The following is a 26,257-nucleotide window of genomic DNA, read 5'->3' as shown; positions in this document are numbered from 1 at the left end:
CGGTCAGCATCCTGGCTTGTTTGCAAGCACAGGATGTTCCAGAGCAGAAGATATCTCACTGCCAAAGATAGTCAGCCCGGAACCGGCCCACAGTCAGGGACGGTCAGCCTGGGACAGGCCTTTCACCTTAAAGTTAAAAATATTCATCTGCATGGTTCTGGAAGGTATCACTCTGGCCCCTGACATTTTATAAAGCCTCCATAGGCTCCAAAATCATATTCAATCAAACCTCAAGAAACATTTGCTAACATCATGGTTAAAAGAAGCTATTGGCTAAAGGACTAAACCTAAACACACCAAAAAAGGTGAAACACTAGTTTCATTTTGAACAGACATCTTCTGCAAGGGGACTTCTGGAAGTTGTCCATGCAATAGGATATCAGAGAGTTGCCTGTTCTCACCATCATGGTCTTCAGTGCAAAGCATGTAAGATGTTCCACCTCCCTGAACTGGGAGCCCCAGTTCTAGAAAGAGCTTCAAAGGGGCTTGAACAGGAAAGGCAAGGTTTCTGTGTACAAGTTCTAAGATTTGAACAGCACAGCTCAAATCAGTTTTGTTTTCAGATTCTCTAATCACCACCCCTCTGATGGATCACCCCTGTGAAATCAGAGCCAGACTGTACCTCAGCTTCAAGCAATATAACAACTTTAGGGTTTGGCTTTAATCTTTGGAGAACTTGCGTGAGACTCACCCAACATGGCCTTGCTGGGCCCCTGACGGCAGATAGCCAAACGCACCTCCGCGTGCTCACGTATTTCTCAGAGCACATCTGCATATCCTACGAGGGCCTTGGCCTATCTCTGGCAAGGTACATTCAGTCCCTCTAAATTAGGCATGGAGGGAGGGGGGCAAACAGAGAAGCTCGTAAGCTAATGTTTTCATGACCTTAGTAATGTTACGTCTATTGGGTTTGAAAAGCACTGGGTAAATATTGGATCACATGAATTAAGAATGACAAAGAGCAGAACAAGAGACCGGCCAACTTCAATAAAGAGCAAATGGAATAACATTTGTTGAGTGCTTTTGTTCATGTATCTATTAATATTTATTCAGTGTCAGAAGCTGTTCTGAAAGACTCACAAGTGAGAGAGAGAATGAAGACCCTGCTCTTATGGAGGCCATTATTTTAATTTAATGGAGTTCACATTTTCTTTACCATTGGTAGACAATAAACACTTGGCTGTCATAGCATAATTTCAAGTACTAAGAGCTGGGAAGCAAAACAAAACAGGATGAAGAAAGAGTGATGGGGATAGTGAGAACAAACCCCACATTCTCTGGGAAGGAACAAACCCTAATTTGCTCAGCTTAAGTCAGAAGCCACGTATGGGACCAAACCACTGTGGCCAGGAGGGTGGGGACAGTGTGTGAACCTGATGGCTAAGGGCCCACCACACAGCTTGCAGAGGGAAGAGAAAGATGTTGGGCTGTCACCCCACTCCGTCCCCAGGTTCTGAGCCTCCAAGATATGACAGGGCTGTAAAGGATGCAAATGGAACTGTGGGAGGAGCAGGCAGGCAGCATCCTGAAAATGTAGAGCCTGAGGACAGCAGCCCATCAGTCAGTCTAACTGGGAAGTGCCAACAGGCCCAGAGACACAAGTCCCTAGAGAAGGCTTGTCCTCTGTTGGAATTGGTCCACGATGAAAATAAAATGAGGTCTTAGATAAAATGACTTACACTGAAATCTGAAATGCGAAAGTTCCCGAAAAGTCTGGCTGTCAAAATTGGAACTATTAACTGGCCTTTTCTCTCCCAGAGTTCATGATCTCATTCATCACTGAGTACCCACTATTTGTCAATTACTCTGTTAAGTGTCTTGCATTTGTGAACTCATTTAATCCTCCAAGCCCCTTTTAGTAGAGACCATGAGGCTCCTGCAATTAAGTGAGGAAACTAGCTTGCCCAAGACAGACGGCAGGTCAGCTGGGAGTGCCAAGGGCTGGCTTGCCCAGGAGGCTGGCTCGCCAGCGCAGCACAATCCCACAATATGGCTTGCACCAACTCTTTAAAAAAATTTTTTTAATATTTATTCATTTTTGAGAGACAGAGAGAGACAGATCATTGTTGGGATCTCGTGCATGAACTGCCCTTATCGGACTTCTGTTCTCAGTATGCTGGGAACAAGGGACTTGATGAGGTCCCAGAAAGATGTGCAGGACAGAGCCTTCCTGGTCATCAGCCAAGTGCATCAGGAGACCACGGCCCCGGAGATATACCCACACACAGTTGCAAGCTGTTCCTGCTCTGTCCTTCCTTTATCTGTATCTGTTGTTCTAGTAAGACATTCACTGCTGACTAAACATTTACTGAGAGAATGAAAGAGGAGCCCAGTTTGACTGGGTAGCGGATTCTGCTCAAGCATCTTGGGTGTCTGTGTCTTTATGGTCTTTCTTGTCATTCCTTGGCCAGAAGGAGTTGCGGAAAGCAAGAGATCATGAGCGGGGGAGGGGCAGAGAGAAAGGGACATACAGAATCGGAAGCAGGCTCCAGGCTCTGAGCTAGCTGTCAGCACAGAGCCTGACGCGGGGCTAGAACCCATGAACCATGAGATCATGACTTGAGCCAAAGTCCAACGCTTAATCAACTGAGCCACCCACGTGCCCCCTCCCCCGGCTTGCATCAACTCATAACAGGAGAGTCATACACACTTTCCAAAAGCCAACTAAAAAGCTTACAACAAAATGTGCCTTACTCCAGGTTTATATTCTTACAAAAGTAAAAAAATAATATTTTTCAAGAAAAATTTCTTGAATAATTAGTCAACTTCTGTCCAAATCCTGGGACAGTCTTTACGTACTAAGACACACCGGAAACCTAATTCACTCCTGGTTCGTGTGCACCATGGGGCAGCTGAGGGCTCTGCTCACGGCTTCCGCTCTCCAGGCAGAACAAGGGAGTGTTCCGGATCTGAGTGGCAGAGTAATGGGAACCCGTCAGTGTCCCTCCAGCAGGTAAGAGGTCTGTCCTGGAAGTGATGCACTTGACTTCCACCACCTCCCTTAATGAAAGAATTATTCTCTAGGAAGACGTACTGACGTCTTCTACCTCATCAAGTAGCAGACAGTACGGCTTTACTGTAAGTGAATCATGAGTATCTTGAAAACTCAAATAGTTTAAAGTAACTCCTAAAGGTACTTCACTGACTATCAAAGAACAGAATCTACGACCTAACAAAATACTGTTCTTGTATAAATATAGTTGGAATCACATGAGAATGTGTCTTTGGAAAAAGGAAATAAGTAAAGCAAAATGAGGAACAATAATAATCATACTTACATAGTTTCAGGTTTTATTTTCATAATTATCTTCCCATAGAAGCAATAATCTAATTTCCATAACAACACATTTAATATTTACTCATCAAAGAACTGGAAAAATAGGAAGCACAGATTCCATACACAAATACATACATACTCTGTATATGTACAAATAAATTCAATATATTAAATATATTTGTAGACTGACTTCACTTACACTATAATAGAACATTGAGTATTCAATTCTGGGCATACTCATGCAGACTTCCACTTTGGTAAAAGAGACAACAGGAGCTCTGGAAAGTTTTTCCCGCTGTAAACACACGCTCCCCACTTCTGACCACACTCAGGATGAAGACTTCTGTGCACAGAAACCGAAATGCGTGACAACGGAGTGAGGACTCTTTCCTGGACAACGGCCCCGAGTCCTGCACGCTAGTCCCTCAGTGAGGGCAGGGAGGGACAGAGGCTGCACTTGGAAGAAAAAGAGACTTTTATGTTGTTAAGGGTCAGCTGCCCTGCTGATACAGAATGTGCTGAATCACTTCCTGGTTTTAGAATGTAAAAGGTATCAATTTTTCCAAGGCTGCAATGGGTAATATGGTCTTTAAACAAACGGTCCAAAATATCTTTCAAGTGCTGCCAAATCTGTATAGGCAGATGGTTGGTTAGCTCACAAGAGCATTAACAGGAGACTCCCGAAGCTTCCGACTAGATCCAGAGGCTCCGCAGCAAAGGTGGGATCTTAGAAGTGTCAGTATGTCATTCAGTACAAGGGTCTCAATGCAGCATTACTGAGACTGTTCAAAATTAATCTCTATACAGTTAGTGAAAATGGGCTGCTACCATGGAGGGAACTTGGGGAATCCAAACATTGTATTTGTTAGTGTTTTAAACCGGATCGTCAATAAATATTTCTACCCTCCCACCCAAGAGCACATGCCGAATGAAGATACCATCCTGGCTACGCCCTCCTCTCCCTCAGAGCCAACCACGGCTAAACAGCACTCATCGTGAGGGACTGGCCCCGGGGTCTTCAGGGAGCAGTGCACAGACACACACTGCACTCCGTAAGGCTGGGCTCTGGGAGGGGACAGGACGCAGGATGGGAAGCCACCCAGGGGGGCATCTGCCCACAGAATGCACCCTGCTGACCGGGGCCTATTTCTGCTTAGCAGATTCGGAGACAGGGCTGAGCCACACAGGTGAAAAAGGAATGCTTCAAAAATCGTCTTTTAGGAATACCCACCAGGACTAAAATGTTGGCAGCAGTCAGTCCTTTAAACAGGAGCACTTCAGAAACCATTCTGCCCTCTAAGCTGAATGCCTATGGTACGCGGCATTCTCTGCGTCAAGCTGCTGTCCTGTCACAGCTCTAAATGAACTGAAAATTATTTTGGAGGGAAGAAATGTTCTAGATTGATGGGAATTAGAATGCATAAAAGAGTCCTCATTAGTTCCCATTTTAGTCAAAACCAATTGGATTTGGGGAAAGCAGCTGTGTGTTTTTTTTAGGTGGAAAAAATGTACTTCAAAGAGAAGTTAAATATACCTTCAAAACATTCAATTTACACGTAAAATCTTAAATGTATCTTTCATTGGCTAAACGATATTGTAAGGCTCAAAACAGCATCCTGTCCCAGTCTTGCCTCTAAAAATACTTAAAGATTTAATAATTTACATGTATCTAATATCACTGGGATAAATTCCTTTTGAAAACGTAAGTTTAAAATACTACTTTGTTTAACCAATAAACTTCACTTTTAGCAATTATTAAATAAAACTCAAAGAAAACTCTCAAACAATAAATATAAAAAGCACAAGAGAAAAGAATTTCTATGTCTACTGTCCCTTTTGTTTAGAACATCCTTTGTGGCTTGCAAATTTAAAAATCAACTGTATTAAAATGTGACAATACATTTGTTCATTCTTGCCGGTGTCTTGGAAAGGCCCTATGGGGGGGAAAAATGTTTTCAGGTAGTGGGTACAATGGGTGACTTAGAGAAATGAGGGCTAAAAATGAGTCTTTATTAGCATTTTCAAAACCACGACTGCAGTGAAGTCTAGATCCCCTGAGACTAGGTCCAAGTCCACGAACGGCATGTCAGGAATCTTCTCTTCCTTTCCGCAGAGCAGGACCCTAGCACAGGCCTCCCGCATACTCGTCCTCGTCTTCCTCAGCAGCAGGGGCAGTGGTGCCTTCAGACTTAGCCTGTGGTGTTGCAGATTTCTTCTTGATTCCCCCTCCTGGAACCACCAAACTCAGGCCCAGCTTAGCATACTGTCAAGGACAAAGCATGTTCTCAGGGGCTGGAGAGCCAGAGTCACAATACGCCATGTGTCACCAGGAGTTATCTCCAGGAGACAGACCTCAGTTCTCCACCTCAGGAAAACCAATACTACCATTTAGATGGAAGAAAAACCACAAGTCGACAGTGCTCTACCGTCAGATGGCTCAAGACCATGACGTGACAGGTCTGCAACCAGTAAAAATACCAGTTCTATGCCACACACTGAGATCATCGGGACACGCTAAGTAATGCTTGTTCCCTACAAAATAAAGATCTGTTCAGTAAATGAGAAGTTAAGCTGGGGACAAATTCTTAAAAAATAAACTTATAAAAGCTTATGCAAGAATTTACCAAGAAAAACCAGTTACTCTATTTATATACATCATTACAAAAAACTGAAGGTTTTAAGCTGATTTAATACCAAACCAAATCACAGGGGCTCATAAGTCTACTCAAAGGGGAAGTGCACAAGGGAGACGCACAGACACGGCGCCCGCTCTGCGCCCGGCACTGTGTGAGGCTGTTTCTCACGTGCAAACCAATCTACTCTTCGAGACAGGCGGGCAAGACAGGGCTCAGCTGCTCCGCTCTTACACAGTTCAGTGAGGCCTACAGAGTTCATTAACCCTGCATCACACAACCAGCTGTCACAGAGGTGGGCCTCCAACAAGGCCACTGAATTACAAAGGCCACTACTACCCGAAGAGCCTCTTTCAGTGAAGCCTAAAAGAAATACACACCAAGCAACCTATAGAGGTCAATAGACAGTAGGCAAAGCTGAGAAATGGAGCCAAATTAAAAAACAGACATACAGTCAACAGAAGGCCAGATAAATGGCTGTAAACCCACATGGCTGACATCTAAACAGTCTAAACCTAAAGTGAAATTCAGTGCAAATGCCATCTTCCTTTTTGAGCAGTAGCTGGAGGTGAAAAATAGAGGGGAATATCTCACACACCCATAGGAGAAAAATTATCTCACTAGAAGCCCCACCTTTGAAGGGGAAAGAAGAGAGGCCACTTACATCATTGTCCATGTACTTGAAAAGGGGTGAGTTGCAGACCTCCGACACCTGGTCTTGGTCTTGCTGGTCATAGCCTTCAAGGAGCTGCTCCAAGGCGGCGCAGTCTTCACTGCCGCTGAACCCTGGAATGCTGTGGCAAGCACGAGTCACACGTCGCCACCTGCCCCCCTCTCCTGGCCATTCTGCCCCGCTATTTCTGCAGATGTTTGGCAATATCTGGAGACATTTTTGTTAACAGGTGGGTAGAGGCCCGGGAGGCCCCAGACACCCCACAATGCACAGGACAGGCCCGACAGCAAGGAATTATGCACCCCAAAATGTCAGCAGTGCACAGACTGAAACCACTTATTTGAATTAGCTTCAACAAGAAAATGATCCTCCTGTAACATACAATCTCAGAATATTTCTTTACTCTTTTTCGTTGGTGTTCTTTTTTTCTTAGGAGGCAAATAGAAAAATCATTCAACTCATTCACTCCCACAAAATCCCAAGGAGAAAAACACAGGGAAGATCCCAACTTGTCAAATCCTGCTGAAATGGCAGGAAAGTCCTCCCACCACTAGGAGATTTATTAAAAACCAAAAATAGCTTCCTGGCCAAGAGGAGCTGTCTGAGCAGTGATCTGACGCGGAGAACCACAGGCGTCGACACCGCACATGCGCACAGGGCCGCAGCGTCTTACCTGTAGCTCTCCCTGACGCACCTCTCCGCGGCCACGTAGTCACTCCTGTGCAAGTGAACGAGGACTTGAGCGATTGTTTTCTAAAACAGAAGAGGTGATTATGGCCCAAATTAACCTCTGTTTAGCAAAGTCAATCTCCTGACACCTGGAATTTGACTTTGAGAGTCATATGGAGACTTATAAATTCTTAGTTGCTTCCACAGGACACGTGAGGGAAAACGGGCAAGAGCACACACAGGTCAAACTCTACTGTGCACATGAGCCACGCAGCGTCTTGCTAAAAGAAGACTGATTTGGGGGGACAGAGGCAAGCCTGCTCCCAGCTATCCCAACACTGCCAGTCTGAGGGCCACACTGAGTAACACAGCTTAGGACACAACCACCACACACTGTAAAGAAAACGTCTCTTAAATATCTACATAGGTTCAATCTTGAAAAAGGAATGAAAAGGAAGAGGGACCCGTGACTACACAATAATACTCGGAGATTCTCAGATAGTAGGACAAAGATGAATGAACAAATAAAAACTTTAGATACCAGGAACAATACTATCTATAAGCCAACAGAAGTATTAATAAGACTAAAGATACGAGTGATAAGATCTTATTGTTAGAACAGCTCTTCAAAGAGTTTTTTAATCTTTTTTTTCCCATTTATCAGACAACTTGTACAGATCCATCTTTAAATTCACTGTATCTTTTATCATCTCTATTACCAGATTAAGTTCATCCAGTATTTACTGCAGACACTACTTTTTCAGTTCCAATATTCTCACTGAGTTCATCTTTAGTTTTTATGGAAGGAAGGAAGGAAGACATTCCTTCTGTCTATTCATCTGTTTGCCTTTCCATCTCATGGACCAGGTTGCAACAGTTGCTTCAAAGCTGTAAAGTGAAGTTGTGACCTGGTAATTCCAACATCTGGGGCACCTCTGGGTGAGCATCCGTTGCCTTCTCTTGAAAACTGGCCCTACTTCCTGGTTCCTTCTGCGCGGAATGCTTTGGGACTGTATTCTGGACACCGTGGATATTATGTTGTATAGACTTTCCCATAATTCTCAGGAGAGCGCAGATGTTTCCAGCAGGCAATACCCCAGGCAGGCTCAGACTGCAGGCTCCGTCTGTGTCTGGTGGGCAGCGGCTCTGCCCTGCTGCTGCGTCTCGGCCCCAAGCAAGAGTCCTGCCAGGGTGCTGTGAGCCCTGGACTGTGGTCAAATCTTACTTCAGTTCCTAAGCCATGCTCTGCTGCTCTGGGTCTGTCCAGCACACACAGAGCTGGAGGGGAAACCCAGGACCTGTGTGGGTGCCTGCTCAGACCCAATCTCAGGGAACTCCTTTCTCCTCTTTCTTGGGCGCTCCACCTTGCTCTTAGCTCCTCACCCCAGCTCCTCTGGGCAAAGAGACTAATAAGCCTTCTTGGGTGTTTAATCTGCATGCGCCATCATCACAGCCATTGCTCCATGACTAGGACTCACCCTCAGAGCAAAGCCAAGGGAGAAACAAGGGGTAGAGGGGTCCTTCCAGTTAGGAACATGCATGGGGCAGACGGGCTGGTTTGGCTGCTGGGTCCTCTGCTGCTAAGCTCCAGGGCTGGGGGCCTCTCTCAAGCAGTGCCACAAGAGAAACAGGGCAAACTCTGGAAACGCTCTCCTGTACTGGCTGCTTGTTCAAGTGTTTACTCAACCCCTGCTTTTATTTTTCAGAGTCCAGGAATTTTTCATTTTGCCCAGAAGTTTTAGTTGTAATCAGCAAGAGAGAGAGACCACAGGGGGTTTACTGCATCTTGGCCCAAATTATTTTAAAAAATATCCATGGAATCCTGTCTTAGGTACAAAGTTACACCAATATGAAAAATTAACAAATATAAAGGCAAAAATAAGCACTTTCAAGGCATACCTTGTAACAAGTTGGATAATTCTCAATCTCCTTATAAATATTTTTTTCTTTCTGAATAGAAAGTGCTGCCTCATCAAACCTAAAGACAAAACAAAGAAATGTCAAACAAGGCAGCTCTAAATGACCTAAAGCAGAGATCACCTATGTATTTGATAGTACAGATTTTAGCGAAAATAACGCATGAGCCATTTGTAGCCCAGAAACCCAGTTTCCATGAGCTCTGCACATCTGGCTTTTTTTTTTTTTTTTTTTAGTGTTTGTTTAATTTTGAGACACAGAGCACAAGCTGGGGAGGGGCAGAGACAGAGGGAGACACAGAATCCAAAGCAGGCTCCAGGCTCTGAGCTGTCAGCACAGAGTCCAATGTGGGGCTTGAACTCATGAACCATAAGAGAAAGACCTGAGCCGAAGTTGGACACTTAACTGACTGAGCCACTCAGACATCCCATGGCTTATCTTTTAAATGCTCCCACTGGCTGGTTCAGGCATCAAGCAGACAGACAAAAAGCAGAACTTATAGATAAGATACTTGAAACAAGTCTGGTAACAATCATCCATTAATGAGATCTATCCAATTCAACACACTGCTCTGTGAACTTCCGTGAAAAGTATCAGACAAGCCCCGATTTAATCGCCCAGAGTTCCTTCCTTCCACTAAGGCCATCCAGACACCCTGAGGACAGTGCCTCACAGCTGGGGAGTTCCTTCCCCAACTCTGTCCTCACCACCACACACTCCACCGTTGCTCAGTGAGCCAGAAAAAATGTCCCCTTCATCCTCAATATCCACTGGTTTCAATGAACTGTCACCCATTTTCCTTTTCTGCCATCCCACTCCCACTTCACTTCCATCCCAGTGAAGAGGAAAGGCACTGCCGACACTGTTCCCTCCAGTCCTCCATGGGCCTCGCCCTACCATTCCACAGCCTCAATCCCGGCACACCCCACGCAGCTCCTCACCTCTTTGTACAGGCCTATTGTGCCCCTGTCCCAGCACTCAATGCCCCGCATCTAACCTGTGCCTAAAGAAAGTGTGCAGGCCTCACTCGTCTCTCACCCCAAATGCCAAACAGGCAAGCAGTCTGCACTGTTTGGATGCAGAGGCAAAGAGCTGTTTCATAACCCAAATTAAAATATAAAAATGTTAATAATTATCTTTTAAAAAGATAATTTTAAAATTATGCCTGATCAGGTGAGTCACATCCACATGCACACATCACACATACAGTATCACTTGGTTTAACTCATATGAATTAAACTGAATTTCTCTGGGCCATACCCCGGCAACTTACTACCTCATACAATAAAGGGCACTTGTTTGGGATGAGCACTGGGTGTTGTACATAAGCAATGAACCACAGGAATCTACCTCAAAAACCAAGAGCACACTTTACGAACTGTATGTTAGTCAATTTGACAATAAATTATATTGAAAAAAATAATAAGGCTCTCTGAAAAAATGCATTCTGAATTTCTAAAGACCAACTTGATAAATTTGGGGAACAAAGGCAGTTTATAAATTGCACATGGTAGCAAAATTCTAAGACTGTTCTCCAAGGTTCTTGTTCCTTATATACATCCTTATATAGTTTCCCCTGGAATGTGGGCATGACTTCTGAATATGACGGAACTCACTCCTATGAGGATACTAATCAAGTTACTTTGAGTAAAGCAGAGAGATTGTCTGGATGAGCCTGATCTAATCAGATGAGCTCTTGAAAGTTCAGAGATTGGAAGTCCAGAGACATGCTCTCGCCAACCTTGAAGAAGCCACAACACTACCATCTTGTAAATCATCTAAAGGGCACATGCCAAGGAACTATGGGGTACCTCTAGAGATGAGAACTGCCCCTAATGAAAAACTAGCAAGAAAATATGGATGTACGTCCCACGGCTACAAGGAAAGGAATCCTGCCAACAGCCAGCGAGCCTGGAATGACTTCGCAGCCATACTGTACACCTGATTCCAGCCTAGTGAGACCCTGAGCAGGACCAGGCTCTACTGGGCCTGGACTTCTAACCTGCAGAACTGTGAGACAATGAGTGAGTGCTGTTTTAAGCTTCTAGGTTTGTGATTATTTGTCATACAGAAAAGGAAATTAATATAGTGGGTAACACACATCTGCATCATTTGTAATTATGACCATGAGTTTATCCCAGATCCTGTTTTATAAAACATATTACATCAGGACATTTAGTGAACACCACACCAGATTATACCATTCTAGTAGGAATCTTAATATTTTTTAAGTTTTTCATATATTTAGCAATAAAGGCTGTACTCTTCACATGGGACTCACTTACTTCCATGTGCTAACAACTAGTTAGCAAAACAGCCATCTAACAGAAATACTATTTATATGTGATTTAAAAAAATGATCAACTTGGCTAACAGTCCATGAAACTGACATATAAAGCCAACTGTTTTCAATGTATCCAGAAAATATTCATAACTTACTGTAATGGAACATAAAGGTAATTCTTAATACTCCTAAGAAAACAAAATATCTGGTTTTGCTGAAAAGAGAATAAACTATTTTTGATCTTCCCCTAATTCAGAAATAAAACGTAAGCCCCACAAAAATTATGTGCATATGACAGGAAATTGTCATAGGACTTCACTCAACCCAGTTTTCAATGGACATCTTCCTCACAATGACTCAAAACTCCTCCACGGGCTCCTGAGTCCAGAACACATTTTTAACTACCTATAAAACTTTTCAACCAAATCATCACATTGCCAACTACACTTATCATCACCCTAATAAACCTTGACATCACAACGGACAGGACAGGACAAAGACCGGAAACTAGTGATTACACCAAACTAGTACCTACCCCACATACACACACCCAGTTCTCCCTGTGTTAAGAATCTAGTGACTGCCTCAGCCACCAGGTGAGAGTCTAAGAGAGAGCCTGACAAGGGGGGAGTGAGGTAGTGGTGGGGGTGGTTAATGGACACAGAAGTCAGATTCTCCTCCTCACTGAGAATCATGACAAAGCTCTGGAAAGCACTCTGGATTTGGTTCACTAAGCACCAACCACACAGTGTTGCCAACCAGCTCAGCTGCCTCAGAACTTTTCTGGAAGGCAGAGGAATGATCTGCTAAGTCAGACCAACTGGAAAGGCCTTTTCAGGGAGGGAACACAGGCACTGGTGTGGACTGATTTAAGGCCTCACAGATGAAACCTAAATGAACACTAACTCACTTCTGAATTATGGCTCTCCAGAAATGAGGGAAGAGCAGGAGACGAATACCAACTTTTAAACAGGCTATTTAATGTCGCTATACTAAGTCAGAAACTATTATTAAGATTAAATGTTATAGAATCGCATTAACGTAAAAATATATTAACTAAATGTAGCAAACACAAAATTTTAAATTGCATGCTGTATAAATGTATAAAATTACTGTTTTACTTCTTTTAGACAACTGACAGCCCCAATTCAGATTATAATTAAAATACATATTCAAAATAAATAAATTCTCGCAGTGGTCTTTCTTTCATTACAGGCCCTCCTCAGGTTTTCTCACCCTGTACTACTGACGGTCCTAGTGGCAGCGCTGTGACAGCTGACTTCTGACTCTTTCACACTATCCATACACAGTGATAGTTTTCAAACTATCAAATCCCTTACCACCTGTGAATAAATTCAGATCAATCTTTTATGTCCTTATACAACATAAAAAAGTATTTCCATAAACAGTTTGTTCAAGACACTGCATAAAACACTTATCATTTTTCAATGCACTTTTACTAAAAAGGAAGAAAAAAGCAATAAACAGTGATGAAGTAAATAAAAGTCATACTGGTCGCCCTAGTTATATAAATGTCCACCTTCCCAGCATCTCCATACCACTTTCCGTGACTGTGAAGAACACCTGGTACTTGGTCTAGAATAATGGTTCTCATCACATACACTACAAGTGACCAGTAACTTCTGGGAATGGTGGTGGCTACAATGGAGCTTTCCAGCTCAGCTGCCCTCCTGGGGAGCTCCTCCCCTCTCCTCTCCTCCTGGCTCCCTCCTTCCCTCCACCCCCCTTGAACCCAGCTTCAGATAATCTCTGTCTGTACAACAGAGGAGCGGATGTGAAAGCAGAAATACCCTAGGGAGGCTATACTCTAGGGAGGCTGAAGCAGAGTGCACTCCTACCCAGAGAGGGCCTGACTTTCTGTCCCTAGCTCCAACATCGCTTCTGATACCTTCAAGGCTTAAGGGGCCTCGGGCCCTAAGAAGGCTCTGGGGGTCTGGGGAGAGGACCGTCAGGGAGTAGGTGAGGAAAAGAGGACAAAGTATGCCAGGGCGTGCCTGTCTGCTCTAGAAAGACAAGAGTCCAGGGCACCGTTCCCTGTTTCTCCAAACACAAGGCCCTGCTCAGAGAGTCAGAATCCAGGTACACATCAGCTATGCTGCACCACCTGGGACCATCACCACGGACAGCTCTGTTTCTGTAAGAAACCCTTCCAGGGACTAACCTGAACTTACTACACCGCCATTTATAAGTTGAGAATTGCTGGAGTTAGCATTCCAGTTGTCTGGATTTCCAGGAAGCTAAGATAGGTAAGATGAATAAATATAACAATCCAAGGCTTATGTATAAATTAAATTTTGCCTCATAGTCTAATACAAAAGTCTTAATTTAAAAACACAAAAATACCATTCCATTTAGCCCAATAAAAAACCCTTATCATGAAAGGTCCTATAAAGTAGATCTAATGAAAACACGTAAGAGTTATTAACTCTACATAACTTATTCTGATGTTACTTTAAACCGGTTAAATTATATTTTAGAATCTATAGTCTTCATGAAGAAAACATTTAATTCAGTTTCAGAAAGAGGTCAACAGATTCTTTAATCATTTGTTTTTTGATTCCTTCACAAAGGAATCATCTTTTCTGTCACAAGGGAAGTAGGGGCAAATTTTAATGAGGTTATCTACGGTTCAGACTCACAGTTTTCTAAGTGTGTTCATTTTAAATGGTACTAAACAATGTCATGGCAAACAGAATTTTATTAATTATAGGAAGTGTCTACTAAGCTTAAATTAAATAAAAAACAAAGGAAAATCAAATAGGATTCTAGGTTTCTGAGGTCCAACTATTTATGCCTTAAGCCGTATGTTTAAAGGATAAAAAAGCAAATACCCTAGTTAATGGCAATATTTAACTGTCAAGAACCTTCCAATTTTCCTGGGTGAACATTTAAGATATCTTGTTATTTATGCCTTTATAGCTTTTTTTTTCTCAAGAGAAACACAGTATAACCCAACCAAATAACATTATCAAGACAACTGCTCTCCCATACTGCTAAGCCAGGTTTTAACCAATAAAACCACAACGCAGGGCACATCTTGGCATTAGATTTAGAAACAGCAGATCTTTTAATATTTAATTCAATGTTTCATCTTGTAGACATTGCTCTTTCTATTAAGTAGTCTGGCGTGCCTATGGCTTATACCAGGAAGATGAACACGCCATCCTCCACATTATGTAATGGTTCCAAATGTGGACTGAAGGTTTACAAGGACACACAGGAACAGTTTTGGAAATCTTACCTGCGTCCTCGGACCAGCAATCTGGAGGCTTTTCCTAGTAATTCAACTGCCTGTCGTAAGCGTTCCTCATTCTGAAGGAATCAGAGAAAAGAGACAGTTGACTGCTTTAATCTACAATCTTTTTTTCCTCCCAATAATTATTTGATTAAAAAGTAATAGCAATCAACCAAAATGGGCAGGGTGGAAATACCAAAACTGTTAATCCATTGTATTCACTGCCTAATAAAAAAACTACAGTTCAATTCTGACCACAGAGAAACTTTAAAAGCAGTCACTGCATTTCTCTACTTTCCTACATATTATGAACCTAAACATTCTAAGTATACTTAAAGGAAACAAACAAAATTCAAACTTACTTCAAACACATTAGCTGTCTGCTGATATAACTGCACAGCCTTTTCTGGATCTACATTTTCTATCAGCCTATGGGAGACAAGAAAATTGGACTCCTATGAGAAATAGAAAACTTGTTTTTACAAGGACTTTACTAAGACAAAAAGCCAATGGCTTCTGTGCAGAGGCGGTGTTCCACACACTCACTTTCCAGCGCGTTCCAAAGCCATGGCTGCCGTGTCAGGGGTGCCGTTTTCCAGATACATCATGCTGGCTTTCTCGATCAGCTGAACAGCCTCTGGTAGCTTCTGCATCTCCTTTGGGCAAAGGATAAATGCATCAGCTTAAACACAGAATTAACGTTCGGAAATTCATTTTATTACTAATTCACAAAAGTAGAGGACTCAAAACATTATACAGCAACAGATATATTTACGATGAAATGCCTTCCTATGATTACTCTTCCCCACTGAGTTTATTTAGTCAAACTAAAAATGTGCCCGTTAAGTTCTACAGAGTTCATCAGCGCTTTAGAGTTTCAGAAAAGCTCTACAACAGTAGAAGCCAAAACCCTTCCTCTTGATTGTTTTGTAGGATTTATAATTCTCCGAACTCTCACTGAGTCCCTACCATGTGTGAAGCCTATGCCGAAGGCTGCAAACCAGCAGCTCAAGGGCTGTATCGCATTTCCAAGTGCATCTTGCTTGAACCATTCAGTAGTTTTAAATCAGAAACTTTCACAAAGGTTCTGTTTCACGGCTTCCTATTTTAAAGAAGTCTCACAAGCTCTGACAACAGGCTTGTATCACCACAGGCAGGAGTGAGTTGGGGCTGAGCAGACGTCCGGAGGCATAGCACCTCCTGCAGTGGCCTCATGTCTCCACACTACCTGCTGTCCTCCAGGCGCAGGCCTGCCTCCTGAACATCAGTCAGTCCCCACTGCTCTGGGCTCAAGGGAGGCTGCAGCTCTCTTTCACGATGAGTGCCACCTACACACAAACTCCGTGCCTCACTGTGAGATCGCAGGTCTCAGCGTCCTATGGTCCTCACATCTAATATCTCCAAATCAAAACTCTCTTAAAAACAGAACAGAAATGATTTAAAAGCTAGACATCAAGTTTACATGGCACTATCCTATGTAGGGCTGGCAGCCTAGATCCTAAAGTAGGCTCCGCGCAGACACCTCACGGGTTGTTTTCAAATCTGCCGATGCAGTGCTCGCTCAGTTGGCAGAATTTTCAGGATACAAAACCTGCTGGTCTCATTCTTACTGACATCCAAATATAACTGTTTTATTCTTTCGCTAAGGAATAAACAAGGAGGGCTGCCTTCCTAAAAGTTAGGAAGGCACTAACTTTTATACTCTTTTATACTATCTTACACTCCTCCCCATGTTCTTGTAGCATGGCAAAATCATTAAGAGGAAAATAAAAACATGCCTACTTCCGGTGGTTTGTGTGCCTCAGTCACCTTATCACTTCTGTGGAGCAAACATGATATGAAATCGAACAGTTCACAACGACAGAACCAGAGGCTGCTCCAACAAGTGGTGTCTTCCACTCTGCCTCCTTCTACATCCTGTCACTTCCTTATGAAGGTCTGTATGACAAACTGATGGAAACTTTAACCCACAGAATGAACTCCAGGCCATGTGGATCAGGACCCCTAATGCTGCTGAGGACTGTCCAAAGGCATTTAATTTAAATACAAGAGCATGGCAGAAAGCATTTTCTCTTGTCTCTTGCCCTATCTACTAGGATTATTTTTCCTTCATTCAAAGCAGAGCCTTCACATCCTCAAATTAAACCAGTAACAGAAATGACGTCGAAATATCTTTTGATAAAGACTCAAGTTTCAGCACAGCTGTAAGAATATAAACTGAAGTTGTGAGGATTATAAATTATAGTGGTCTAGCATTTCTGTATTAAGAGAGTGTATCCTAATAATAGGCACAAATGAGATGACATGAGCCACCTGGGAACTTTCTATTGCTCAGGGGAACCTAGGACAAGGTCAGAGCGGACACCTAGCACCTTCGGCTACAAGAGTACTTCTAGATGCTAAGAAACTGCTGCCGCTAACCTGACCTGCATCACCAAACCTGGCGGCATGTTTTATCCAGAAAAACTTTACTACAATGACTATGTACCAGTTTATCACATGGAAGCCACCATAATTTAAATACTTTATTATTAAAAATTTAGATAATTGCCATTTTTCTTAAGCAATACATAATAAACATTTTTACACATAAATCTCTGCTATCTGTTTCTTTACAACAGAGTCACAGACTTGGAATTCCTGAGTCAAGGGCTATGGAAATTCTTAAAGCCCTAGATGTATATTTTGAAAGTAATTTCTCAAGTGGCATTAGAAATTCTGCATGAAAAAGTTAAATGTAAAGAGTACAATATGTATGTGCATAAAAAATAACTTGGAGTGCCTGGGTGGCTCAGTTGGTTGAGCATCTCACTTCGGCTCAGGTCATGATCTCGTGGTTCATGGGTTCAAGCCCCGCATCGGGCTCTGTGCTGACAGCTAGCTTAGAGCCTGGAGCCTGCTTCACATTCTGTGTCTCCCTCTCTCTCTGCCCCTCCCCTGCTCGCGCTGTCTCTCCGTCTCTCAAAAATAAATAAAAAACATTTAAAAAAATTGTTTTTAAAGTTTAAAAAATAACTAGAATAAAAAGAAACACTAAACTCATTACTAACATCTTTTGGTCTTTGCAGTTTCTAAATGTTCTATGATGTTCATTAAATTAAAAAAAAAGTTTTACTAAAATGGAGTTCTTAAAACAAAGCTTTGTAATAATTCAAACAGCTTTTACCATAGGGGAACATAAAAACGGAAAGGAAATTGTTCTACATTAACTGCTACTTGGCATGCTTTGAGAGTAAGTGTCATAAAGTAACATGTTTTTTCTCACCACAACAGTCTATTAATTCCCAAGCTGCTTTTAAGAGGCAGAAATATGAAAAGCTGCAGAGGCACATTAACCAACTATTCCATTCAACAAGAATCAGAATTAAATAGCAAGAGCTTAAGTCTAAGGTTCTCTTCAATGTCAGCTTTTATAAAACTAGCGAAACTCTTCTCTCTAAAACCCAAAATTGGGGCACCTGGGTGGCTCAGTATGTTAAGTGTCTGACTTCGGCTCAGGTCATGATCTCGCTGTTCATGAGTTCGAGCCCCGTGTCAGACTCTGTGCTGACAGCTTGCAGCCTGCTTTGGACTCTGTGTCTCCCTCTCTCTCTGCTCCTCCCCAACTTGTGCTCTGTCTCTGTCGCTCTCTCTCAAAAATAAACCAAAATTTTAAAAAGTTAAAAAATAAAAATAAAACCCAAGAGTTATAAAAAACATGTATTTGTAAATTTTTACTACATTTAAATGTCCTGAAGCTCTCAGGAGTATGGAAATCTCCACACAGAGCTGTTTATCAACACGCTCCTGCTTACAAAGCTTAGAAATTTGTTGTTCCTGGTTTCCTCCATTAAGTTTTCTCTTAAATTTCACCTTCAAAACTCCCCATCTTAAGACACACAGAATGTACCCTTGGGTCCAATTAGCATTATTTTGGAAATGAAATCTTAGCACTTCTCACCTTACAGCAAGGAGACTTTCCAACCTCAACACAAATTTACTTTTACACCGTGTAGTTAATTCATCTTACCTACAGAACAGTTGTGACACATTACTGACCTTCAACATCATGCCAGCTTGCTCATAAGCTCTGCAAAGAGAATACAAGTTCTCGGATGAGATCTTAATGAAATAAGGGGGAGGAGAAACTTTCTACCACAGATAGGAAAAGTGAGGTCGATTAAAACTGGCTCAGGCACCATATATTGTTTCAGGCCTTTAGTATAAAACACAATTTTTTTTCTTCTTTTTATTTTGTAGGCAATAATGCCTTGGAAACCACAGACATTTGAGTTAAAGGGATTTTATTTTGCAGACGCAAAATTAAGTAAAACTCAGAAAGGTTAAAGCACTTTCTACCTTACAAACCTAAATCCAAGTTTTGAAACAAGTATGTACTCTCCACAAAAGCAAGAGAAAGCCTGCTTTTCTCCACAAGCACTATTAACTATCAAGGGAGAAGGGGGAAAACTTACTTGTTTTTTCATGGGTCACTGAAGAAAATGGCCCTAAAAGTATCTGGTGAAGGGAACTTAACCACTGTCTATCTTAGTTATGAGTAACATAGTTTCTAAGGGTCAGGTAAAGACTGAAACAAATGGAAATGATCGTTTTATCTAAATCAATATAAAATAATTCAGTTTATAGATTTATAACTTAGGAAAAATTTACTGACCTATGGAAAAACAGCAACATTTAAAACATAAACTGCAAATACATGAAAACATGGAAAATATTTACTTACTTGGCAGCATGAAAAAGACTGAATGGATGTAACAAAGTTAAAATTAAGGAAAAAAAACAAATCAACAGTTTCTAAACATCTACTACTTAAAAAACAATGTCATCTGGCCCAGTTGCCTCCAAAAGACAAATCCTACAAACTGATGAAGCAGTCATCTTATGCCTGTTGATGTCTCTTAAACAACATAATTCACAAAACCACTGACAAAACACCACATAGATTTTTTTTTAATTTTTTTTAAATGTTTTACTTATTTTTGATACAGAGAGAGACAGAGCATGAGAAGGGGAGGGGCAGAGAGAGAAGGAGACACAGAACCGGAAGCAGGCTCCAGGCCCTGAGCTAGCTATCAGCACAGAGCCCGATGCGGGGCTCAAACCCACAAAGGTGAGATCTGACCTGAGCTGAAGCCAGAGGCTTAACCGACTGAGCCACCCAGACTCCCCAAATTTTTAAGCTCTTTTGACTCACTGCCCATTTATCTGAAGGGTGTCACTAAAATGCAAGGTTATTTCAACCGCAATTTCAAAGTAAGATAAAAATAGACACTTTTTATTTACTAAACGTTCAAATACCTCAGGAAAATTTACTTGACTACTTAATTTTTTTTCAAATACCTAAGGAAGGCTGTATTTTAAAAATACTTACAGAGCAGTTTATACATTTCCACTACCTGCCTCACCCTTCAGCGCCTGTGTATTCTCCTCACTTCAGCCCGAGTAAAACCACCATTGAGCAAATCCAGAAACAACAGAAATAAACTCTCAACCAGAGTTCTGCAAAACAGTGTAAACGTTCTGAGAAGTCTCTGTAAATGCTCCCTTGGTCAAAAAAATGCAGAACTTTTCTAGGCATTTTCTAATTTAATACCATTGTACTTCACATGTAACCAACTTCTAACAAGAGAACGAGTTTCTGTCCAAGTCATCAATTGGTTGAATTCCTTTGTAAAGGCCGAAAAAGATACGCCCTGTTATTCTCATGAGCAACAGCTTCTCGAAGGCAGGCATCTTTTGCTTGTTCAAACTGTTTGGCATTTTTAAAAGCAACAGCTGAAACAGAACAACAAATACAGACTTTCTAATCCATCGTTAAAAAACTTCAAATGAATCATTACTAAAATCTGCATCATGTGGGAAGTATTAGCAAATATACTTATTTTAATCAAGTACCTAAGAAGCTTTACGAAAAGTACTTTTATTAAAGCAATTTTCTTACAACTTTTTTGATTACCAGTAACTTATAAGTACTTCCAAAGTTTGGGTTTTTCTGTTTTGTTTTGTTTTTTGTTTTAAATTGAAGACTACTGGTGATAAACCAGTGCTAGTTTCACTCAAAACCAAGTCTTTTTAACACCAGCACCTAAACTTTGAGAAACTAAAATCGCATCAGTCACATCAATACTCCCAAGTAGCGGACACTGTCACAAAGGACTTCACCAGTTTTACCTTTAATAATAAAAACAGCACTTGAGTTATAGCTAAGTCCAGCTTTCAAATTATTTAGAAATGAAGATCATTAAACATTCAATATTTGTGTAATAAACCCTCCTTTTGTCATAATCTTTAAAATAAATGCCCAAAACATTAATAATGCATGTCTTTTAAATAAAACTTTTACACTGTTCATGGGTTTCTGTGAAAATGACATTTCTATTGTCCAAAGAGCTAAAATATATTGCTCACCGTTACAGAGTTATCATCATCAGAACAAAACAATTAGGAGTGGCCCTAAAATAGGATCTCACAGATTTCTGAAAACTTGCCAAGGATTGCTTACAAATAAGTAAAAAAGGATACTGTCCAAAAAAAAAATTATTTGTTAAAATCAAACTCTTAAAATTCTCTTCAATAAAATGTCGAACATAAACAAACTACCAACTATTTTCATCCCTGGACCTCCACATTTTGCTCTTTAAAAAATTTATTATACTGATTAAATGTATTTTGCATAATCCCTTAAAGAAAAGAAAAAAGGATGATTTAATGGCAAAATAGGACCTGAAATATGTATCTGTGAAAGCAACTCATGGTCTCAGATGCATATAAAACAAATCTGTGTTAAATTTCCCTCATGAGATTTGCAAAATATTGTGCCCTCCAGTTACAAAAGCATTCTTGTACTAGGTGTCCATAGAATCCATGATTTTGATTTTAATGATTTTGCTTTTAAATGTAACATAAATAATGGGCATAATTCAACAGAGACTTCACTCAGGATTTAAATGGAAGTGTTAAAGACTCATTAGTTTCTATTTACTGGATTTCTTTATTCTTTGGAGATACACTAAAACTAAAGTCTATCAAAAGCACATTACGTAGATGGTATCTACGATTCTATAACAAACATGATCCGAGCTGTGGCTCAAACACAACTGCAAATGTCTTCAGAACACTTCAAAAACTGCATTGCGCATTGTATCCAAAATAATTATGGATATGCTGAAAGCTATCATTCCATAACTAAATGCTAAATTTTTGATAAAGTCTCTCTCTGTTGTATATTGCAGATCATTTTTATCTAATGTACAGATAAATGTATTCAAAGACTTATACAGCTTAATACTTCATGAACATTTATCAGCATATATCAACACTGGCTCTTAAAAAAACATATGCCAAACAAACACAAGATTGGCTCATCTACTCAGACTAAGGCTAACATTTTTTAAAAAGTTAAGAAAAATCTTTATTCAATTATAAATTATAGGAAGCACAATGGAGAGATATGGCAAAAACTCCTGGAAGTAGCAGGCAACTGACTGAAATGCAAGCATATCTGAACAATGCGAAAACCCTGCAGCCTTGTACCGCCAGCCTTACCCAACTCCGCTGTCAGGAGAGCGAGCTGCAGGGAACTGGATCTCTCACTCAGTCCTCAACACATCACTTGAAAATAACAAGTGAAAACAAAACAAGGATTTGGGCAGGTTCATCTATTTTTTTAACAATTAAAATCTTACAAAGAGCATCAAGTATAAGTACTTTGCCGAGGAGAAGTTACCAGCCTCTGTCAAGTTTATAAGTCGGAGTTACAAGACTCCAGTCACACATACCTGCTTTTCCATATTCAGAAGCGGCACTGTCATAATCTGGCTTCCATTTTAAAAAACCAGTTTTCAGACTAAAATAAAATGAAGACACAAGTTACCAATCACATGTGTAAACCAGAACCCTGCATTAATGACTTTATAGGTGATTTAAAAAACCACCACCAACAAAGGGGGGCCCAGGAACAAAGTCCCCCTCCTGCCACCTCCTCCACCCAAATTTATTCACAATGAAATAAAACCTCGCCACTTTCCCTTTCACTATCATAGATGTGGATATCCTCCCTCTGAAATGTTGGTACAACATCCATATACAGCAGAAATTCTCAGTGTGGTCCCCAGGCCAGCAATGCCAGAAAGGGTGCTAGAAATACTAACTCTCCCTGCCCCCGACCTACAGAACCAGAAACTCCGGGCTGGCAGCAGCAGTCAGAGTGTAACCGTGAGGTGCATTAACGCTTGAGACCCTCCGCAACACAGCATCAAGTAAGCAGTAGGACTCGTGAGACCGACGCTGAGGAGGGGCTAGAGATATTAACTAAGGAGCCACAGCGACGTATGCCACACCACAAGCCCAGGGAAGATCCGCTGGGGAGATCTTAGCGATCTTACAGTCAGAGGAACAACTCAAGGAGTCAGCAACACGGGCTGAGAATTCGCACCAGTGAACAGGAAGGATAATGAGAAAGATGAGGATGTTATGAAAACGACAGGACCACCTCTGGTTCCTCAGATGCCAAAGCAAAGGACCATCAATTTTGAGTCCTTACCTTACTTGCCCTTTCTTCAATATTTTACTTCTTTTTTATTTTAAAATAAGTTCAGACTTTCACTTTAAAGTATCTCAGTGACTATCAAACTTGGGTGTGCAACAGAATTGCCAAATAAATGCCATCTTAGTTTCTAAATTTCAATTCAATTAGGAAAGTCTACTTACACAGAACACAGTTAAGGTGTTTCAAAGGAGCACCCTAACGGAAAGATGGGGGAATCCCCTAGAGCCCTCAAAGGTACACGTTCGTTTTGTGAGCCCTAACTTTTAAGCAATATTTTTTTGCCAATTGTGTTTAACACTTGTGTTTTTGTATTTACTGTTATAAGATCTAAATGTGTGAGCAATTTTTCAAACTTACCAAGAATATTATTGCTCAGAAATAATGTGCTACACATGGAAAGAACTAGAAATTTAAAAATATAGTAAATCATCCCCAGTCAAGTAAATACCTCTAATAAGAAAGAGAGAAAAGACACACTGGTTTATTTAATGGCTCTACCTGTTAGTGTTTTTGATATTTTGGTCCAAAGAATCAATAAAGAAGGGCGCCAGGGTGGCTCAGTCAGTTAAGCATCTGACTCTTGACCTTCGCTCAGGTGATGATTTCTTGGTCCCTGAGATGGAGCTCTCATCCGTTTGAGATTCTCCCTCTCAAAAATAAATAAATAAATAAATAAATAAATAAATAAAAATATTTAATTAAAAATTTTAAAATTAAAAAATTTTAATTAAAATAAGTAAATAAATAAATAATTTAAAAGATTTAATTAAAAATTTTAAAATTAAAAAAATTTAATTAAAATAAGTAAATAAATAATTAAAAAGATTTAATTAAAATTTTAAAATTAAAAAATTTTAATTAAAAACTTAAAAATTAAAAACCAAATTTAACATTTATTTTTGAGAGACAGGGGAGGAGCAGAGGGAGACAAAATCTGGAATAGGCTCCAGGCTCTGAGCTTTCAGTACAGAGCCCGACACAGGGCTCAAACTCACCAACAGGGAGAACATGACCCGAGCTGAAGTTGGACCCTTAACCAGCTGAGCCACCCTTTTTTAAGTTAAAAAAAAAAAAAAAAGAGTCAATAAGGAAATTCTTTTGAAGCCAACAGATCAATTTTCATAGGACCAAAAACCACAAAACCACCATATGCTTGAGGGGATTAATTAAAATTGCAAAACTACTTGGCAATATTGAACCATATTATCATTAGAAAACAGTGAAAAAACAAAATTTGTCTCCTAAGCTTCTGACCCACTTTTCCTGTCATTTACTGACAACTGTCTAGAGGCACTTCAAACATAACACCATCAAGCCTGAATCCAACACTGCCTGCCCCAGTGCTTATTACATGCACTAATGATACTTCTGTGTTTGCTCTCAGTAAAAAGCAAGACTTTTGTGGGCATCTACTGCCCCAGTAGAGTTCCAGTATTTGGAAGCAGTAATATGGTACAACAGAAAGATCTTGAATTTTTCCACTGTTCAAAACCTGGCACTGGGAGCACCTGGGTGGCTCAGTCGGTTAAGTGTCCGGCTTCGGCTCAGGTCATGATCTCACGGTTTGTGGGTTTGAGCCCCGCGTCGGGCTCTGTGCTGACAGCTAGCTCAGAGCCTGGAGCCTGCTTCAGATTCTGTGTCTCCCTCTCTCTCTCTCTGACCCTCCCCTGCTCGTGCTGTCTCTCAAAAATTAAAAACCTGGCGCTGCCATCTTTAAACTGTGCAGCCTTGAGCCAGTCATCATAAGGCTTCTCCGAGCCTCACCTCCTCTTCTGTAAAATGAGATTCTGCACATCGAAAGTCGTGAAGATCTCAGATCAGCTATGCGAAGCATCTGACACACGGCCCCATGTAGATTTTTCATGTTCTAGAATTGCTAGACAAAAATTCGTTGCGGTAATGACACTGAGGAGGAGGGCAGTGTTCAAAGGACTGACTGGGCAGTATCAGTTCAGTTCCGCAAATACTTGTTAGGTGCCTACTACGTAGAAGCTGGAAAAACACATAAAATAACTAAGGAAGCTCAACCCCCAGGAACCGTATACTGGGACACAAGAGACCATCGCGTAATTTTCAGGGTACATCTGTAGCTCCCTTCCCAACTCAGGGTCTTTTAGAATGGTGTTTTCAACAAGGCGATTTTATCTCCCGAGGGGTCAGTTTTGTCTCGAACAGGAAGGCGAGGTGCTGCAGGCATCTAGAACGGATGCTGCTAAACTAAAATGCACAGGACGGTCTCCTCCACCAATCACCCAGTCCAGAGTGCTCAGAGCAAAAGCAGCAGCACAGCGTCCAGCTCACGGACCCCAGAAGAGAGAGGAGACCACTTCCGGCCAGGGGACCAAGTCCGTTTCCGGAGGTGCAGCAGGCCCCGCCCCAGGCCGCAGCCCCCAGGAGGCCGCTGCCTTCCCAGTCCGTTCCCTCGCGCCCTCGCTCCAACTCCCCGGTGCCAGGACCGGGTCGGGGTGGGGCACGGACCCAGCGCCGGGACAGAGACCCACGGTAACGTCTCTCACTCACTATTTCTCTGCTTTGGCGAGGTGCTCCAGCCCCTCATTTATCTTCTGAGCCGCCATCTCCAAGGTCCCGACCCTGACGTGGAGGGAGAGAGCCCGGCTAAGCAGGCGTGGGAACGCCGAGGGGGGAGCCGGCGCGGCGCGGCAGCCCAGCTGCTACGGGGGCCTGTAGGACTCAAACCTAATGCGGCAAAGCTTGCGCGGGTCGGCGTCTAGACGCAGAGCAGGCACACACCGCGCAGGCGCAGAGTGCCAGGGCTCACCTGATCCTAGCGCTTGTAGCGCAGGCGCCGTGCGCACTGAAGGTGGTTCGTTCGTTCCAGCGTTCATTAGATAAATATTTATTGAACATCTAATATGTGCCGGGCACTGTTCCAAGCACCGAGAAATCAGCAGAGAGTACAACAGACAAAAACCCTCGCCCTCGTCGAGACTTGCTTTTCTATTCATGTGAAAATACATTGGTGCTATAATATACTACTTT

The 26,257-nt window shown here is 41.7% G+C and overlaps 1 protein-coding gene across 1 annotated transcript; it reads right to left on the bottom strand.

The window, feature by feature from the left end:
• Window positions 1-3,268: 3,268 nt before the first annotated feature.
• On the bottom strand, window positions 3,269-25,959 carry NAPG (NSF attachment protein gamma). The gene is made up of 12 exons (XM_029922458.1): window positions 25,778-25,959; window positions 22,488-22,555; window positions 20,400-20,484; window positions 19,433-19,450; window positions 18,748-18,778; window positions 15,256-15,365; window positions 15,072-15,138; window positions 14,716-14,786; window positions 9,152-9,230; window positions 7,257-7,336; window positions 6,575-6,704; window positions 3,269-5,540 (listed from the first exon to the last, which is right to left on the bottom strand). Exons 1-12 carry the CDS (start codon window positions 25,831-25,833, stop codon window positions 5,400-5,402), a joined length of 936 nt encoding a protein of 311 aa, XP_029778318.1. The 5' UTR covers window positions 25,834-25,959; the 3' UTR covers window positions 3,269-5,399.
• Window positions 25,960-26,257: the final 298 nt, after the last annotated feature.

This window comes from Suricata suricatta, chromosome 14 (genome assembly GCF_006229205.1).
Source record: "Suricata suricatta isolate VVHF042 chromosome 14, meerkat_22Aug2017_6uvM2_HiC, whole genome shotgun sequence".
Lineage (NCBI taxonomy): Eukaryota > Metazoa > Chordata > Mammalia > Carnivora > Herpestidae > Suricata > Suricata suricatta.
This window is presented reverse-complemented; position numbering and strand designations above follow the sequence as displayed.